This window comes from Ipomoea nil, unplaced genomic scaffold, assembly GCF_001879475.1.
Source record: "Ipomoea nil cultivar Tokyo-kokei standard unplaced genomic scaffold, Asagao_1.1 scaffold2742, whole genome shotgun sequence".
Lineage (NCBI taxonomy): Eukaryota > Viridiplantae > Streptophyta > Magnoliopsida > Solanales > Convolvulaceae > Ipomoea > Ipomoea nil.
In genome coordinates this window covers 390,345-406,969 of record NW_017619170.1, presented here as the reverse complement: position 1 = coordinate 406,969, position 16,625 = coordinate 390,345, and the positions used below count along the sequence as shown (strand labels likewise).

Sequence of the window (16,625 nt, the reverse complement as noted above, 5' to 3'; positions counted from 1 at the left end):
TATATCTATATGTATTGTATTTCAACGCGTTGGAGTGGTTACCAGCATCTCTCGCTGAACAGATATATTTGGCTTTCAGGCACAGAAGAGTAGACACTGGAGCGCGCTAGAACCATGAAGCATAGTAGTAGATAGTTTCCCTTTCGGCCTGCGTGCCACGTTATGCATTCACTTTGTTGAGGATATTAGTTAGTTAGCCTGTGCACCTGAGTTCTCTAGCTCAGGTGTGGCATAGCACCCCGTACTCTTTATATTATGTTTTGGGATTTAATGAGATTTTACCTTCTTTATATAAGTTTCAAAAGTTTCGAAAATCGGGGGTGTTACATAACCGACCGAAAACCGATCATCGGTTTCGGTCGGTTATATCGGTTAACTGAAAACCGAAGAATTGTACTAGTTAAAACCTTAATCATACAATTATGCAAACCCAGCAACATATTGTTTGAAATTTTACACACTTGAGACTCCAATATTAATTTTTCAAAGCCTCAAACACAGTAACTTCAAAAATTTACATAAAATATTAATTAAGAATTAAAGACTCAGTGAAGCAGAAGCGCAAAGGGCTGATTGGCTGTGTGAACAAAGAGAATTGAATTATAATATATTTAAATTCAAAATTCTGGGTTACATGTCATATATATCAATGCGGTGTGAGTACAAGTCTCTGGATGATCCTCTGATTCTTCAATTGATGTCTTGAACACTCCACCATTGAAGGGCCTCCGGGTTTCAAGTGGCTTGATCTTCAAAGAAGGGCTCGTATATATAGCTTGTTCTTCTTGAAGGGCCTCCGGGTTCAAATGGCTTGATCTTCAATAGAGGTTTGGATCAACAGGCATCAACATAGGGAGGAGGAGGGAGTTTTACTTTCAGGATCACATTTTTATTGTGATCTCTGAATAAACTTAGAGTTCTTTCTATGGTTTTTTCTAGGATGTCCGATTACATAGAAATGAAAGGCCCTATTTATAGCGGTAGGATAGAGAGTTTTGATAAGCTCAAACTCTTTTGATATTATCTAATTAAACAAATTAGATAATATCAATATTATCCAAAATATTTCAAATATATTTAAATATACTAATATTGATAAATAATCAATATTTATCAAAATTTAAGTGTCTACAAATGCCCCCTCGAGACTTGCTTGTACACCACTTGAGAGCATATAACAATCGAAAGTATGTAGTGCAAGAAAGTCTCGACACTACAATTTAAAGATATAAGGCCGTTTCAACTCGTGCCAAGGATGCTTGAAAGATATGAGGCCGTTTAAACTCATGCCAAGGAGTATCATTTAGCTTCCTCCGTTTCAAATTTCATACAGGGTTTGCCCCCATATCGGTTGAAAGTGCCTATGAAGATATGAGAGGCAGAGCTGTCCCACTGGGCGTGCCAATTTGTGAACAAAGAAAATTGAATAAAATATAGTAATATTCAAAATTTCTGGTTACAGTAGGTATAAATGCGGTGTGGGTACAAGTCTCTGGATGGTCCTCCGATTCTTCAATTGATGTCTTGAACACTCCACCATTGAAGGGCCTCCGGGTTTCAAGTGGCTTGATCTTCAAAGAAGGGCTTGTATATATAGCTTGTTCTTCTTGAAGTGCCTCCAGGTTCAAATAGCTTGATCTTCAATAGATGTTTGGATCAACATGCATCAACATAGGGAGGAGGAGGGGCTTTTGCTTTCAGGATCACATTTTTATTGTGATCTCTGAATAATATATATTTCTAGATGTTTACATGATTTTTCCTAGAGACTTGCCGGGACATGCCGCTTAATGTGCTTGGAGCGAGGAAGTCTTGAAACTTAACAAACGGTCCTTTAAACTCGTCGCGGTGCATCTAAACTCCATGGGCCCAAATATGTGTCCGGACATTTCGCGAACCCAAATTAAGAAATTAAATTGACACAAAATGAGCCCAATTATGTAATGGAATATTCTACGAACCCAAAATTACTTTAACCCCGAATGATAACGACGCAATGCATTTTAATTCCATTAGCCCAGCTATACACTGTGCCAAAATCTGTAAACACAAAAAAAGTAAACTTTGTATATATTCACAAAATTTCGTGTACAGCGTGTGTATAATTCAATGCAGGTACAAAATCTCTGTCTAGTCCTCTGATTCTTCACTGACGTTATCTATGGAAGTGCCTCCGGGATTCAAATAGCGTAGCCTCTGGGATTTAAGTGGCGCGTGCCTCCGGGATTTAAGTGGCGTAGCTTCCGGGATTCAATTGGCGTGACTTCCAACAACGAGCGTCAGGAATTTAGAAGTAATCAACCCTGCAAAGTTTCAAAACACATGCAATGGATTCAAGCTGCCTTAAGGTCCTCAAATGCTTTCAAAAGACTTCAAGATCTTCGAGACAATCGATTCTGCAAAGCTCCAAAGTACCTGCAATGGATTCAAATTGCCTGCAAAATCAACAAAAATGCCTTCAAATCTTCAAGCGTTCTTCAATTCCTTCAAGCTCTTCAAATGCTCTCAACTCCTTAAGTCTTCAAGTTGTTCAATGCCTTCAAGCTCTTAGCCTTCAACTTCTTCAAGCTTTCAAGTGTGTTTTGGAATGAAAATGAAGGCCCTATTTATACTAAAAGCTTAACCAAAATTCCTCAACCAACCCCCCTTTTTAGTTAACTAATTAATTAATTAATTAATTAGGAAAATGAACCTTGTCCAAGATCAAGTCCAGGTTCATTATTGTATAATCTAATTCAAATTCAAATTAAATTATAATTATCTAATTCAAATATAATAAAATTAATATTATATTTAAATTATAATTATAATTTAAATTCAAATATGAAGTGTGCTTGGGCCAACTAATCAATTAATTCAATAGCCCAAATCAAATTCTAATTGGGCTAATTAAATTAAATTAATTTATATGATCCAATTAATTAAATTGGCCCAACATTTAACCTCAACATCTATCCACCGACCATTTATCAGTTCATTTGTTGGATTCAAATTTTCTGTGTCTACAGGCTGAAGGGCGAAGCCGAGGTGAGTTCTGACCATCTGAGGATGCATATGAGGACTGAGGAGTGACTAGCGAGGGAGGAGGTCAGAGGGCATGACCGCATGAGGGAGGGAGGGTGGAGGCCGGAAGGCTTGATGGAGCTGCCTGTTTGCCTGACCAGAGTGTCCTTGACTCGTTGAGGGTGGAGGGCGTTAGGCATAGAGGCGGTGATAAGCGAGGGAGAACCGGAGAAGTGAAGAATCGTTGCGTGCAGTGGAGAAGCAGAACGGCCAGAACATCGTGAGAAGGGAATAATGGATTAGGGATTAGGGATTTACTGCTAGTACACTATGTTATTTTGTTTTATATTGGGCTTTTGGGAATTTGGGATTTAGTATTTGTTTTAAAAAACTGGGCTTTAGTATTTGATTTAGCTAGAATGAATGGGCGAACGACAGAAATGGATATATATATATATATATATATATATATATATATATATAGAAGAGCGCTCATATGCGGCGGGGTCTTACGGTGCGGCGGTGCGGTCAAATTCAAGAATACACCAACAGTGTTAACAATATGCACCAACACTGTAATAAAAACACACCCCAATGAAATATAATAAAACATCACAAAATACACCACAGACTCAAAAAAACACACCATATAACTCACCACCCCCAATGGTGTATTTTCGAACAGTGTATGGTGTTTTTACTCACACCTAATGGTGTGTGTTTGGTGATGCAGGGCTCTGTTTACTCTGTTTTGTGTGGTGTATTTCCTAACGTTGATGGTGCATATTTGGTGAACTATTGGTGTTGCCGCACCGTAAGAAATAACCGCACCGTAAGACACTGCCGCACCTGAACCCGCCTCTATATATATATATATATATATATATATATATATATATATATATATATATATATATATATATATATATATATATATATATATATATATATATATATATATATATATATATATACAATGTCAGTTATTGGTCACCGACCGAAACCGAAACACCAAAACCGCAAAATAACCAAAACACCGAAAAACTGAATTTTTTTTAATATTAATAACCGAAAACGACCGATAACTGACTTTTTCGGTCGGTTCGGTTATCGGACGGTTAACCGATATTTTGCTCACCCCTAGTTATTATTAACTAAATTAATCCATAATAAATTTAAAAATTAAATTCTATTAATTTCTAAATGCAATTACTTAACATAATATGAAATACAATTAAGTAAATATAATTATAAAATTAAATAAATGTACATCCATAAATATTTAGAAATCGGCTTAAATACATAAATATACTTATACACCATATTTTTTTGAAAACCAAATAACATCATATATTAAGCATCAAGAAGGTGAGAAATACAATCAGGAGGGCCATCGACCCAAGAACCTAGGACAGACGTGGAACCAGTTGCCCGAGCAAGAGCATGAGCCACATGATTCGCTGACCTACGAATATGGTGAATAGTAACATTCCCCATATCCCTAGCAATGAAACGACATTGCTGAATAATAATACCAACCTAAGAGAGGTCTACCAAAACAGAATTAAAAGCGGTACAAAAATTTAAACAGTCCGACTCTACCACAAAATCCCTATCATCAAGATTCTTAATCCAGGACAATGCTTCCTTGACTGCCATAGCTTCAGCGAGGCATGCATCTCCAACACAATTCAGACGATCGCTCTCAGCTGCCACAAAATGACCGTGATGGTTGCCCAGCCACTGTCAATTAGCCATGGAAAACCCCATATCAACGAGTCTTTACCATCCCCGATGCGTCGGACAACTCCTCTCTTAAGTAATGGTTGCCCAGCCAAAATGCTCCTCCAAATATAGCTCGGGTTGCTTCCAATTATACACCATATTAATTGTATAAAATTAAAATACTAATTTTTAAATTTTTAAATATAATTATCTTAATTATAAATATGACAATATAAATTATAATTAATGAAATTATACTTTAAATTTTTTTCAAAATACACAACATTAATAAATATATTATATGCTCATACAAAACATTATACAATCATATAATGAAATACGTTCAATTATGATCTAAATCTATTCATTTAAAATTTAAATTTTACATCTTTTTATTTTTTGAAAATAATTTCCTTAATTATTATTCATTTTATTGGAATTATAATATATGTATAAAATACAATTAGGAATAATGTTGCCTGCAGTTAGAAAACGAATTAGTTTGGAGGCTGCTGAAAAACGAAGATAGCCTTTGGGTAAGGATCATGAAGGCTAAATACTCAGTCACCACTAACGACCCAACGACATGAAAACCAAGAGCGAGAATGTCAAGGTAATCACCCCTTGAAACTTAAGATGATGCCTCAAGTCAAATGAAGCATCTCAGAAGGATAACCGTGTGTGAGGAGGCAGAGGCATTCGATGATATTGTGTGCCTCGGACAGATTCTCAGTCAAAGAAGCATATGAAATAGCAACTGATTGGAATTGAATGAAGCGCATGTGCCTAGTATTTGGAATAATATTTGAAAACTAACCGAATTTGCTCCTTTCTATGGTTAGTGAGGCATGATAGAATTGTAACACCCCAGATTTTCAAGAACATTTAAAACTTATATAACAAGGATAACATCTCACTAAATCCCAAAGTATCACATAAGCGTACGGGGTGCTATGCCACACCTGGGCTAGAGAACCCGGGTGCACAGGCTATCTAACTAATATTCTCCGAAATGTAAATGCATAACATGGCACGCAGGCCGAAAGAGAAACTACTCTACTTCTACGCTCCAGTCTAGCGCGCTCCGGTGCTCTAATCCTCTGTGCCTGAAAGCCAAATATATCTGTTCAGCGAGAGATGCTGGTAACCCACTCCAATGCGTTGAAATACAATACATATAGATATATATAGATATACGAAAACCATTTTGAGCATGAAGATATATCCTACGAACTCTAGCTTTTAAACCCGGGAATGACTCGACAGATAAGACTAGACACAAGCAACAGTTATAACAAGCGTATACAATCCACAACAGGCAAGACAGATAAGGCTGAGCACAATTAATAATCATAACCCAACACAAACAATCCCCAGCATAAATCCCATAGTCACATCCCCAAGACATTCATAACAACAACTCATCCGTATTTCATCACATAGCACACTTTGTTGGCGCCACAGGACCAATCGCATGCCCATACATGAGGGTCAGCGCATATAGCTCTGACACGGCCCCGCAGCACCCTGCCCCGTATCGCAACACGGAGGGGTCGATCGCAACCGACCGATGAACCGCAGCTCATCATAATGTTTGATCGCAACCAAACAGTGGACCGCAGCCCAAGAGAATGTCATCTGACCGCAGCCAGGAAATATGAACCGCAGCTCATGTTGAAACGTTTGATCGCAACCAAACGGTGGACCGCAGCCCAAGAGTGTAAATCTGACCGCAGCCAGCTTCTGAACCGCAGCTCAGGAATAACCAATCCGATCGCAACCGAATTGGGGTATCATGCACACATAACACATAGCAAGCACATGCAACCCACATTAACATGTTGGGAAGGGGGAGAAAGCGTATAACGAAACCTATGCGTGATCCTTCACATACTAAGAATGGTCCTAAGGGGTTCATACTTCTTCCACTAGGTCAACGGGATACCAATTCAACTAGCATGCAATATATAAGACTCATTAACCTACGAACGGTACCCGAAACATCAAACTAGACACGGCACGATGAACGGAGTCCGTTGGGACACCACGGGGATCGGGGATACATCAAACGGGGAAGTCGGGGTCCCGAATGGGGGAGATTTCCAGCGGGTAGCCGGTGGGTGGGGGGCCACCCCCCGGCTGCCCGCCGGCAAGCACTGTTCCGGGCAGCGGGTCGCTGGCGGGCAGCTGCCCGCCCCCCGGCTGCCCGCTGCCGGAGACGCCCCTTCTGGCCGCGGGTAGGTGGCGGGTCCCCTACCCCCCACTGACTCTTTATACACAAAACGCCCTGGGAACCATTGTGGAACCCGAAACCATACTTAGACACTTTACAACGCAATTAACGACCAACACGTAGACAATTAATGGATCAAATACGAGAAACGCACGGCACATAACCTATCATGCTTTTCTAAACATAATTGACACCCAAACATGCGATTTCCCCACCCGATACACCAAGAATAATATCATACGATACAACCTAGGGTTCTAATCACTTTTATACCAACAAGAATACGATTCGTCTTCTAATTACAAGATTCGGTAAGAATATCACATAAGCATCAAGAACATCACACAAGCATCAAGAACGCCAACAAGAACATGAACCTAGGGTTCTAATTACTTTTACATCAACAAGAATACGGTTCGTCTTCTAATTACAAGATTCGGTACAAATAACACATAAGCATCAAGAACGCTATACAATTATCAAGAACAACATATAATCATCAAGAACTCCACATAATCGTTAAGAACACCATAATTATCAAGAATCTCCCGATATCAATATCACCCATGGAATTATCCCATCAATCATCAATAATAACATCACAAATCATCAATACACAATAATATGGGGAAATCCTACGGGGGAAATCATAGCTATGAAAATAGGTTTTGTTGAGACATGGGTTACCTCTTAGCCTTAATTAATTCCTTGGCTATGAAGGGTCTTTCTTTAAGCTTTCTTGCTTTCTTGATTTCTTCTAAGGGAATTCTTGGAGCTCTTTTGGGGTGGTGAGTCGTTTATTGTGGTGGGGGGGGAGGGGGGTTCTAGGTGCCTCTTAAGTCCCCTATATATATATATTTAGGAGTCCTGATTAGGAACTAATATTATAGGCTTGCTAATTCTATTCCTTTTGGAACTAAGGATTGGGTTTAGGGATAAGGGTCCATGGACTACGGTGGGCCTCTTTCCCTAATTAATTATTATAATTTATTCTTTCTCTTGGGATATGGGTTAATTAATTAATTGGTTTTAGGGGCCGTAACACGGGGTGTTACAAGAATAATGTCCAATCTTAACAGAGTGAAAAGTGGATTCACCAAAGGAGAAATGAGGCTATTTTCGAGAAGCTGGTGCGACCGTTGGATTACAAAATCCGTTGGATTAACAAGCAAATCACAAAAATCAATAAGGCATTTTCAAGAGCCAAAATCAATAAGGCCTTTTCAAGAGCCAGAATTGCAGGTAGTCTAAAGTCTAGGACTTCCAGACAGATTTTTCTTGATTTTTTCAAAGACTTTTGTCAACATAGAGGAGAGCTCCTCTTGGAAAGACCTAAGAGCATCCTTATCAGTTGGGATATTAGAGGGAGAATGTAACATCATATTTGGTTCACGGAATGAATTTTGAGGTAATAGGAATGTTATTCCATAAGGAATGGAATAGGCAAGGAATAGAATAGAAATTATATTATATTGTTTGATTCGCGGAAGGAATAGACTTTAGGAATTATATTACAGTGTTTGGTTGGTTTAAGTAATAGAAATGATATATGTTTTAAAAGACATAAATACACTTATAAAAATATGTGGTGGTGTTAGTGGTGGTGGTGGTGGTGGCGGCGATGGTGGCGGTGGTGGTGGTAGTAGTGGCGATGGTAGTGGTGGTGGTGGTAGTCGTGGCGGCGGTGGTGGTGGTGGTGGCAGCGATGGCAGCGGTGGCAGTGGCGGTGGTGGTAGTAGTGTTGATGGTGGTAGCAGTGCCGGCGGCGGTGGTAGCAGCGATGACAGCGGCGGCAGTGGCGGCGACGGCGGTGATATATATATATATATATATATATATATATATATATATATATATATATATATATATATATATATATATATATATATATATATATATATATACACGCACACACAAAGGGTTATTTCGGTATTAGAGTACAAAAGCTATTTCCAAATACTTGGGAATAGCTAATACCAGGGGGTCTCCTAGGAATGGCTATTTCCCCTGCAAAGGGAATAGCTCATTCCTGAGAATGCTAATCTCAGCCATGAAAAGACAAACCAAACAATGGAATAGGTCTATTCCCAGGAATGGTATTCCATTCCCGACCTATTCCATGAACCAAACACACTGTAAGAGTAGTTAGGAAAGAGAATGTGGGAGGGGTGAGAAAAAAAAAATCAAAACTGATTTTAAAATAATAATAATAATAATAAATGAAGCATGCCAGGCGCGCTAGGAGTGGTAGTTGCTGTGCGCGTTCGCGCACACAGCAACTGCTTTATCTTCATTAATTTCTCTTTCTTGGGAAGAGAATTGAAATAACCCAACCCATAGCAGATGCTCCCGCCTCCTCTCTCTTGGTTCTCTCTCTGCCACCATGGTGTGTTAGCCTCAAAAGAAGTTAATTCTCTCACATTTCTCCTCTGATGCCCATGCTCTAAGATTTTACAAAAATGTGAGACCCACTACAGAACAATGACAAGCGCGCCCGCCCCTTGTGAAAGGCACAATTGCACGCGTATATGGTGTTGTTAATTAAATTTTTATTTTATTTTTTTTAAATCAGTTTTGTTTGTTTAAAAAAAATCAGTTTTGTTTTATTTTTTTTCCTTTTTTCTATCCACTTTCATATTCTCTTTCCTAATCACACTTACAAAAACTCTTCAAAAACAAAACAAAATAATAATAATAAAAAAAATCTACTATTGAAGACTCTAAGTATTGATATAATAACCTGGAAACGGATGCACTAGAATAAACCTCCTCAAGGATGGGTCAAATTCAACATGGATGGTCCTTGCACTATGGGAAGGAACAAAGGTGGATGTGGAGGGGTTTTAAGTAATGATATAGGCACATGGATGCATGGCTTTACATATGCACTTGGGGTAAGCTCGATCGAAGAAGCAGAGGCATGGGCATTAAGGACAGGTATCCAAATTGCAAGGACTCTAGACCTTAAACAGGTCATCAAGTCTGAGTTGGAATTCCTGGAAGACCTGAGGTTGAACCACATTACCAGAGAACATAACAAAATGTTGTTGCTGATAAGATCTTACACGAGTTTCGACACCCCACCCCCAGGAAAGAAGTTATCTTTGCATTGGAGGCTGACATAACTGGAAAACCTATTTGGCGTCCCCCTTCCTCTAAATCTAAAAAAATACAATTAGGAATAATCAATTTAAATATGTAAATTTCGTTTATAAATATATCTAAATATTAAACACTATATTAATCACACAAAAAAATTTAGTTTTATATGTTATGAATGTATATACATTGCCAAATATATGAAAATATAACTATATTTTTATATTGTATATTTTAATGTATTTTTTTTTTTTTTGTAAAACGTTCTTAATGCATTAAATCATTGGAAAGAATCACAACAAGATAATGAGGAGGCGTATCAAACTACTTCCCAAAACCGGACACAGAAACGGCTTCCCGAGCTACAGCATGGGCCACACGATTCGTAGATCGCTTAACATGGCCAAAGCTAACTCCGTCTATCATATCTTTTTATTTTATAAAATTATTATTTAAATTCATGATAATATAATTTAGGGTTAATTCCATTAAAGGTACCTTGCTTTTTGTGGCAATTCCAAATTTAGTCTCAGATTATCATTTTTGTCATTTAACACCCCAGACTATTATTTTTTGAAAACTTTTTAGTCCTTCTCATGATTTTTTATATTTTTAGTAAGGGCATTTTTGTCTATTCATATTTTTCATTTGTTATTTTTCCGGTTTCAATCAGTTTAATTGGGTTAGAACTTTACTAAAAACCTGTTGAAAAATATAGTTACTAAAAATCAGAGATTATCTAAAGTTCTAACTTCTAAACCGATTAACCGGTTGAAACCTGAAAAATAACAAATGAAAAATATAAAAAGACAAAAATATCCTTACTAAAAATAGGAAAAGTCATGAGAATGACTAAAAGTGTCCAAAAAATAATAGTCTGGAATGTTAAATGATAAAACTATAGTCTCAACTAAATTTGGAATTGTCACCAAAGACAAGGGACCTTTGGTGGAATTAACTCTATACTTTATTCTGAAAACACTAGTTATGTAATATAGGATTAAAATTGAGTCATTAAACATTACGGGTGTGTTTGATTGATAGGTTTTGCTCAGAGGAATAGATATGAAAGTGATTGTTATTGTTTGTTTGGTAGGTTTTTAAAACACTACTATGGGTTTCGAATACCCCATTAATTAAAAAACTCATACCCAAATAAAATAAAAATTTTATACCCAATTCCTTCTCAAGCATTACTATTAGTAACCATTCTCATTCCACTATAATACCAAACATGCTAAATACTTTCACTAAAACCCATTACCATTACCAAGTATTTGATACACATTCCGATTCCGATTCCCATGTGCGAACCAAACACAACATTTATTTTTATTTAGACCGGAATGCCGGCTAAAGACAACAACGATTATCAATATATATAAGAGTAATTATTAGGATCATTCAACAGAGGACAATGTAGTGTACTGAAAGGGGTAGCTAGGAAGTCCGTAGAGGTATTCTTTGAAGAAAATAAGGAACTTCATACATGGGATGGAACTAATCCAACATAATTTCAAACTACGAAATTGAAAACTTTAACCAAATAATTTTAGTCACAAGTTTAGAATATGATTTTAGATTTCCTTGAAGCTCGAGGGAATACCACTAACTCTTTCAAAATATTAAAGACCTCCGATGCCTCTACTACTTTCTTGTCCACAAAACTAACCCTTTCTAAGGCCGGGCAGCACGAAAGTATTAGCTTTACAAAAAGCATTTCAGCTCTTGACCCATGGAAAAATATTATCTTCAAAGCCCGCAAACTGTTAATCTCCTCACTGCTGCACCTACGTTCTTGCAAATACTGTAAAACAAGGTTGTAGTCAGCAGTGACCGTCGGAACCTATACATACAACAAAACTGAAATAAGTCCAAACCACAACATTGAGAGTAGGGTAGAAATAAATAAATAAATGTAAGTAGACCATAAGTTTCTCACGTTCATCCTAATTTCAAGGCTATGCACCCTAGAAGAGCTGTGAAGCAAGCAAAGGATGCTGGAGACTTGTACCAGATAGGTAAAGTTAATTTGAAATAGTGTAAGATCCCTCAAGTAGTTGATTTTAAGTGGAAGTGCACTCATAATAGAGCCTGCAGCCAAAAGCTTACCAGCACAGAGAAAAATGATAATGCAACCTAAACACATTGTTCGGGAAATAAGAATCGAAATCTTAAAAGAGATTGTACCTTGAAATGGTGTCCATCCAGAAAAAGTCTTGAAATTAGAGGCCAGTGTTCAAACAAGCTTGCTAAATTGATCCTCTCACCAGGGCCAAAAGATTTAAATTCCTTTGGCAATAGAAGACATGCATATGTAATACTTTTACAGTTCATAAAACAACTCAGTTTAACCCCATGATTATTGCAAAGTGCCAAGGAGGAAAGTGATGGTGAACAGCCATCAAAGTTCAAGTGATCCATACCACTGCACTTTACTAACCTCAAACATTCAAGCTTTGATGCAGTAAAGATAGAAGCAGAAACCTCTGGCTTGAAAGCAACTTGAGACAAAACAAGCACCTTAAGATTTTGAAAGCTTCTTATAGTACCACATGGTTGTTTGAAGACAAAATACTTGTTCTTGCTGCATCTCGAGCAGGCAAGCGATCTAGGATGTAGTTTAAAACATCCATTGGCAAGTTACTAATTACATCTTCCATGGCCCTCTGTTTGCTATTTCCTGAGATTTCCATTTCTAATAAAAAGAAAAACCAACATTAGAAAATCCAGTTGTAAAAAAATAGTTTACAGTTTCCTTTTCGTCACCCAAATCCCCATCTCTAAATGTGGCTAACCTTGAAAAGTTAATCCTTTGAGAATATAATAATGACAGTGACACATATATTTGCAAACTATCCAATCAATACATGAAAACCCCAGCTTGAAGCAAATACATACAAAAAAGAAAAAAAAAAAAAAAGATTGAATTCAAAAATATCACAACCTTTTCCCTGTTGAGCATATAATATATAAACATAAATATGCAAGACTTTTACTTGAGAAGAAGCACATGCTTCAATTCTCCCTTCTACATTTCTACATGGCAGAAAATTAAGAAATAGAATCTGGTTAAAGTATTAATTAATAGCAGGGGCAACCTCTCAGGGTTAGAGTGTTCTCTTGAATTTTAGGCTAAAGACAACGGAATAGAAGAAAAAACACATAGGGCTTTAATGTCAGGAAGATCAAACTAAAGCTAAAGGAAAACACTAGAAATTTTTAGTAACAGCAAATAAAATAAAAACAAGTTTTAGCTTGTTTGGATGCATTAGCGCTACTAAATACAAATAATGGTAGAATCACCTGAACAGGCAAGGACTCTTTGTGCCAAAACAGAAAATTAAAGAAAATCAGAACAACAAACCCTTACCCTGACTGCCAGCGAAGTCACTTGGAAAGGAAGACGAGAACAGCAGAAGCTTAGCCCAAATTGTGAATGTGTTGAAGATAGGGAGAATCTGAAGAGAACTTGGATTTCACTTGAAATGAATGAGAAATTTTAGGAGGTAGAACAACGGAAGCTTATTATCCAAAGTAAGTTTTTTTCGCAGGTTCCCAAGAAGACCAAATAATATAATATATCTTCCTTATCTTCCCGCCACTTATTTCTTGTAAAAAATATATGAGGCAAATTACCGACAGAAAATAATTTATATAGGAAAAAACAAAACAATTGTTTGATGTGTCGTATTAAAGTCGGAATAACATACGTCGTCCATCAACTACGTCGGAAATCAGGAAATTTTGTGTAGTGAAATGCCCTTTAAGTTCTCAAGAGAATATTATGGGCATTTTGTTAATTTATTTTAAATACTTTTCGAAATCTCAATAACTTTATTTAATTTAACTCAAATACGGAGTATTGACTTGTTAAAACTATTCAGTATAACCTTTTCTTTACAAATTTATCATTTTTATTTAATCAGTTGAAAAGGTAAAACTATTCAGTATAACCTTTTCTTTACAAATTTATCATTTTTATTTTTTTATTTTTTTTTTTAATGTTACTAGCTCTATTACAATGTAATATCTGTTCATACTTTCTCAACCTACTGAAACACAAAGAGCCAATAACGCCTCCACTGAGGCTCGAAATCACAATCTTCCAAATGGAAGTCCAACGCGGATACCATTAGACCACATAGTCCTGGTATTTATCATTTTTATTTAATCAGTTGAAAAGGTAAAAATCAATTTGACTTCTATAGTATCCACAGTTTGTTAGTCATCTAACTACGTAACCCCTCAATTAAATAAGATATCTATTATACTAATGGGTAGAAAAAATGGCGGTCACAGATTTTAATTAAATTAATGGCTCAGATTGATTAAAAGATTGATCAGATTTAAATTTTATACTAAAATTTCCTAAAATACCCACACACCGTTACTAATTCCGTTAAAATTTTAAGAATAGCCGTTAGTTCACTGTTAACTTACTCATTGATTTCAATAAAAAAAATTCTTAGGTTCGAACCTCATCCCAATCAAAGTTGACATAATTAGTACTCTATTTTACTCTTATTAAATTATATAAATAATAATTTAGTAGTTACAACAAAAAATAATACATATGCCTTTATTCAAAAAAAAATTATTCATTATCAATTAAATTAAATAAGAGAAATATTTTTTTTATTAGTTATATTGTCTTTATTTTTCTTCAATATAAAAATTCTTTATATTCAAATTTATTAATTGATTATATTCGCTACATTGTCCTTACAATGTCTTTATTCAGTGAAAAAAAAAATTATTAATTATCAATAAATTAATTAAAAGAAATATTTTCATTAGTTATATTGTCTTTATTTTTCTCAAATGTACAAATTTTTACATTCGAATTCATCAATTGATTATATTCACTACATTATCTATTATCTTTTTTGTGCACTATTTTTCTAATTAAATATTAAAGTTATAATACAAAATAATGCTATATATTTATTTACCAAGTATTTTATTAATACCATGAAAAAATTAAAAAAATATAATTAATAAAGCCAACCATATTAACTACTTAGAGAGATTTTGTGACAAAGAGAGTATTCAAATCACATAACAAATTGAAGTGAGAACTACCTCGCAATGTCCTTGTTTGCAGTTAGCGGTTAGCGTTAGCGGATTATACTAGCGGATTTGACCAGCGAATTTATTTAATTATTAACATTGGATAGAAAAAATGACCGTCAAATTATTAAATCAAATGAATGGTTCATATTGTTCAGTTTTTAATTTTTGTCTTTTAAGATTTTCTAATTTATCCTTAATTATATGATTATCCATTTAACTTTTCCGTTAATTCACCGTTAGTCTAATTCTAATATTAAAGTCTAATATAAAATTATAACTACACCATTAATCTAATTCTAATATTAAAGTCTTAATAGAACTTAACCACAAATCCTAATGTCGGAATCTCCTCAAACAATATTAGTATATATTTAATATTTTATGCCATAATTTGTATTTGTTCTCCCTTATGTCCCGTATTTGGTTTCAATTATACCTATACAATTATTTTATTGACAATTATAATCAATCTTGACCATATTATCTTGCATTTGTAAACTTAGAATTACCTATTTAACTCGCACGAGCTTAGCTCAATGATTTAGTGGGTAGTATTTGGGAGAAGAGACCAAGGTTTAAACCTTGGCGGCGGCAGTGCGGGAATTATGTCCAAAATGGGCAGATTCCTTATGCGTATCAGCATTTGGCCCTGTCTGCTGAACCATTGAGTCACCGTGATTTACAACTTCCCACAATGCTCTGTCGGGTCGGAGTATGGGGGGGCCCTTGGGGTTGGGGACTCAACCTTTGGGAGAAGAATTACCTATTTAAATACGCAAATTCAACCTTCAATTATCTATGCATGAACAATTTCAATATAATCCTGCCTTAATATACTTTAAAGTACTTATTTAACAAAAAAGCATTGGGCATTATCCCAATTGCGCAATGCGCGTAAAAAACTAGTATACTAATAAGAGCCCAAGAGAGTTAGGCCTATAATGGGTAGATAAAATGGCGGTCAAATTTTTTAATCAAATGAATGGCTCAGATTGATCAGATTTTAATTTTTCTTTAAGATTTACTAATTTATCCTTAATGAATATGATTTTCCGTTAAATATTATTTTTTTCGTTAATTTCGGTTAGTTCACCGTTAACTTACTCATTGATTTCAAAAAGAAAGGTCTTAGGTTCGAACCACATCCCAATCAAAGTTGGCATAATTAGTACTCTATTGTATTCTTATTAAATTAAATAATAATTTAGTAGCTACAACAAAAAATAATACATATGCCTTTCTTTAATTTAGAATTATGTGTCTACAATGACTTTATTTTTAAAAAAATTCTACTATACTAATAAGAGCCCAAGAGAGTTAGGCCTATAATGGGTAGAAAAAATGGCGGTCAAATTTTTTAATCAAATGAATGGCTCAGATTGATCAGATTTTAATTTTTCCTTAAGATTTACTAATTTATCCTTAATGAATATGATTTTCTGTTAAATATTATTTTTTCTGTTAATTTCGGTTAGTTCACCGTTAACTT

The 16,625-nt window shown here is 35.6% G+C and overlaps 2 protein-coding genes across 2 annotated transcripts in view; both read right to left on the bottom strand.

The window, feature by feature from the left end:
- LOC109156615 (F-box/FBD/LRR-repeat protein At1g13570-like) overlaps positions 1-16,625 on the bottom strand; it is a 53,493-nt gene that overhangs the window by 18,498 nt on the left and 18,370 nt on the right. The gene's annotated exons all lie outside the window — the stretch shown is intronic.
- On the bottom strand, positions 11,616-12,243 carry LOC109156614. Its single transcript, XM_019304467.1, has 2 exons — positions 12,003-12,243; positions 11,616-11,906 (listed from the first exon to the last, which is right to left on the bottom strand). Exons 1-2 carry the CDS (start codon positions 12,207-12,209, stop codon positions 11,625-11,627), a joined length of 489 nt encoding a protein of 162 aa, XP_019160012.1. The 5' UTR covers positions 12,210-12,243; the 3' UTR covers positions 11,616-11,624.